Below are 2500 nucleotides of genomic sequence, written 5' to 3' on the forward strand. Positions count from 1 at the left end.
GTCACAGAAAGTCTGTGGAGATGTGTGTGTATGTGTGTGGGTGTGTGTGGGTGTCTAGGTGTGTGCGTTAAAGACAGAGTGGGAGGGCATGTGAGGCTGACAGATGCATTGTGCACATTTGAATGTTAGTGCCTTAATGTTTTGTATGTGAGTGAATGTGTCTTTGTATGTTTTGTTCTTGTTTGTGGGGGCGTGGGTATGTGTGGGTATGTGTGTGTACGTGTGTGAGTGTGTATGTGCGTGAGTGCACTGCTGTGCAAATTCAAATTCTAAACAGGATAACCCTCCAATTTATTCCAGCATTAAGAAAAATTTAAAGTTTTAGTTCTTGTGATTTGTGTGGCTATATTATAGTTATTTATTATAATATTTTTTACATAGTTGTTACAGACATCTTATATGTTTTGCATATGTCTATTATAATACTATGTATTGAACCACAAATCTTGGTTTTTCAAAACTCTTTGCCACGATACACCAACTTTTAAGGCCATGTTTCATTGAATTTGTTGAAGTAGTGTTATGTGTATGTTTATATAAGTGTGTATGTAGTAAAGTGTGTGTTTGTCTCTTAGTGTGTGTTTGTGTCAGATTGTGTTTATGCATGAGTGTGGAGTACACTGTCTGTTTTTGTGTATTCAGGTATGCTTGTATGTATTGTAGTGTGTATGTGTGTGTGTGTGTGTGTGTGTGTGTGTGTGTGTGTGTGTGTGTGTGTGTGTGTGTGTGTGTGTGTGTGTGTGTGTGTGTGTGTGTGTGTGTGTGTGTGTGTGTGTGTGTCGGTGTATGCACAATCATGTGTGTGTGTGTGTTTGTGACTTTGTGTGTTCAAACGTTTGCAGCAGGGGGAAAGGGTAGCTGCATATAAAGCCATGCAGTAAACACACAGAGGACTAGGGGTCTGAACACGGAGGAACACACAGGATTCACACATTCTCATGTTAAAAAGGTTTATTTCAACAGCTGTCTCAATCTTTTTTCAGTTCGAAGTCCCAAAAAAGTACAAAATAAAAACAAGTACATCAAAGGATTAGAAATCACATCAATGAAAACCAAGACACATTGTGTTCTTTTTTTTAAATCAATCCAAGCATATTTTTTCTTCCAATATTTATACATACTCACGGGGTTAGTCAGACAAACATTAACATCTCTCAGTAGCTTCTATCTGTTTTATTTTTTTTACAATAATGTTGAACTTCTTTTTTCATCTTATGTATGCTTTTTTCTTCAATCTTTTTACAAAATACATCAATGCAGGCAGGGGACTGTGTATGGGTGTTTAAATGTCTGTGTGCATATATAAATGTGTGTGTTTTTCAGAAATATGTCTTCTGAAAGTAAGTGTGGATGGCAGTGTGTGTATTCCTGTGTGTCTATAAGTGCATATAAATATGTTTACATGTATGTATGTGTGTGTGTGTGTGTGTGCACATTTCAGTGTGTGTGGGTGTGTGTGTGTGTGTGTGTGCGTGCGTGCATGTGTGCGTATGTATGTGAGCAAGTAGCCGGAGAAGATTTGATTGACAGCAACGAAAGGGGGAGGAGCTGCCAGGCAGGGAGCATGAGTGGACGTTGCTTTGCAACAGCAGGGTTGGGTGGGCGGGGCTTCCGAAGGGCAGCAGTATTCTTAACAATGGGGAGGGGGTGGGGGGGGGGGGGGGGGGGCGTATGGGGGGTGTTGAAGCAGCGGTATAGGTAGCGGCGGCAGCAGAGTGGTGGTGAGGTTTCTGTTTTTCAGCAGCCCAGGCTGCTGGTTGGCAGTGTAGCCGTGGCGGCGATGGTCTTCAAGACTGGGTCGGCTGGTCTGGTTGACGGTTGGTCGGTTTTGCTGGTTTGTTTGACATGGTAACCCGTTTGGTGCTCTTGATCAGCTGGTGGAGAGCCAGGGGGGAGTCGGGGGGCGGGGGGAGAGAAAAGGGGGCGGGATCCATAGGGTTCTGGGGCGGGGACTGGCTCTCCCTGGCAGCGTGACTGGTTGAAGGGTGTGGTTGGTTGGTTGGTTGGTTGGTGGTTGGAGGGGGATGGGATGGGGGGGTTGCGGCGAGTCGTGGGGTGGGGGTGGCGGGGGGGGGGGCGGTCTTCACATCATGTTGTTCTGCAGGGAGTTTACCTCGGAGGAGTTCTCCTCGCCCAGCACCTTGTGGTTCTCGTGTTTGGGGGTGAGGGAGTTGTGGATGTTGAGGGAGTCGTCCTCCCTGGGAGAGGCCTTCACCGGGTCCTCCAGCTTGTTCTGGGAGCCAGGATCATCCTGGTTGTGGTGGAGGTGGAGGTGGTGGAGGAGGAGGGGGAGGAGGTGGTGGGGGGTGGGTGTTGGGGGTGGGTGAAGAAGATATAGTTAGCAATTGAGCATGCGAAAACATCTGTAAGGTTCAGATGGTGAGATCTACTTAGAGGAAGTAAACCTCAGCATGTAGGCTCTCCGGTTCAAACCAGATTCACAGCCCTAACACTGGCTCAAGGTGGATCCTTGCTGCCAATTGGATGAACAACACAGAGA

The 2500-nt window shown here is 46.3% G+C and overlaps 1 protein-coding gene across 2 annotated transcripts in view; it reads right to left on the reverse strand.

The window, feature by feature from the left end:
* Positions 1-2083: 2083 nt before the first annotated feature.
* Positions 2084-2500, reverse strand: part of cspg5a (chondroitin sulfate proteoglycan 5a) — a 32031-nt gene continuing 31614 nt past the window's right edge. For both annotated transcript variants that reach the window (XM_056602587.1, XM_056602586.1), the window contains one exon: positions 2084-2251. In XM_056602587.1, coding sequence (XP_056458562.1) covers positions 2084-2251 — 168 coding nt within the window. The remainder of the gene's footprint in view (positions 2252-2500) is intronic.

This window comes from Gadus chalcogrammus, chromosome 11 (assembly GCF_026213295.1).
Source record: "Gadus chalcogrammus isolate NIFS_2021 chromosome 11, NIFS_Gcha_1.0, whole genome shotgun sequence".
NCBI classification, from domain to species: domain Eukaryota; kingdom Metazoa; phylum Chordata; class Actinopteri; order Gadiformes; family Gadidae; genus Gadus; species Gadus chalcogrammus.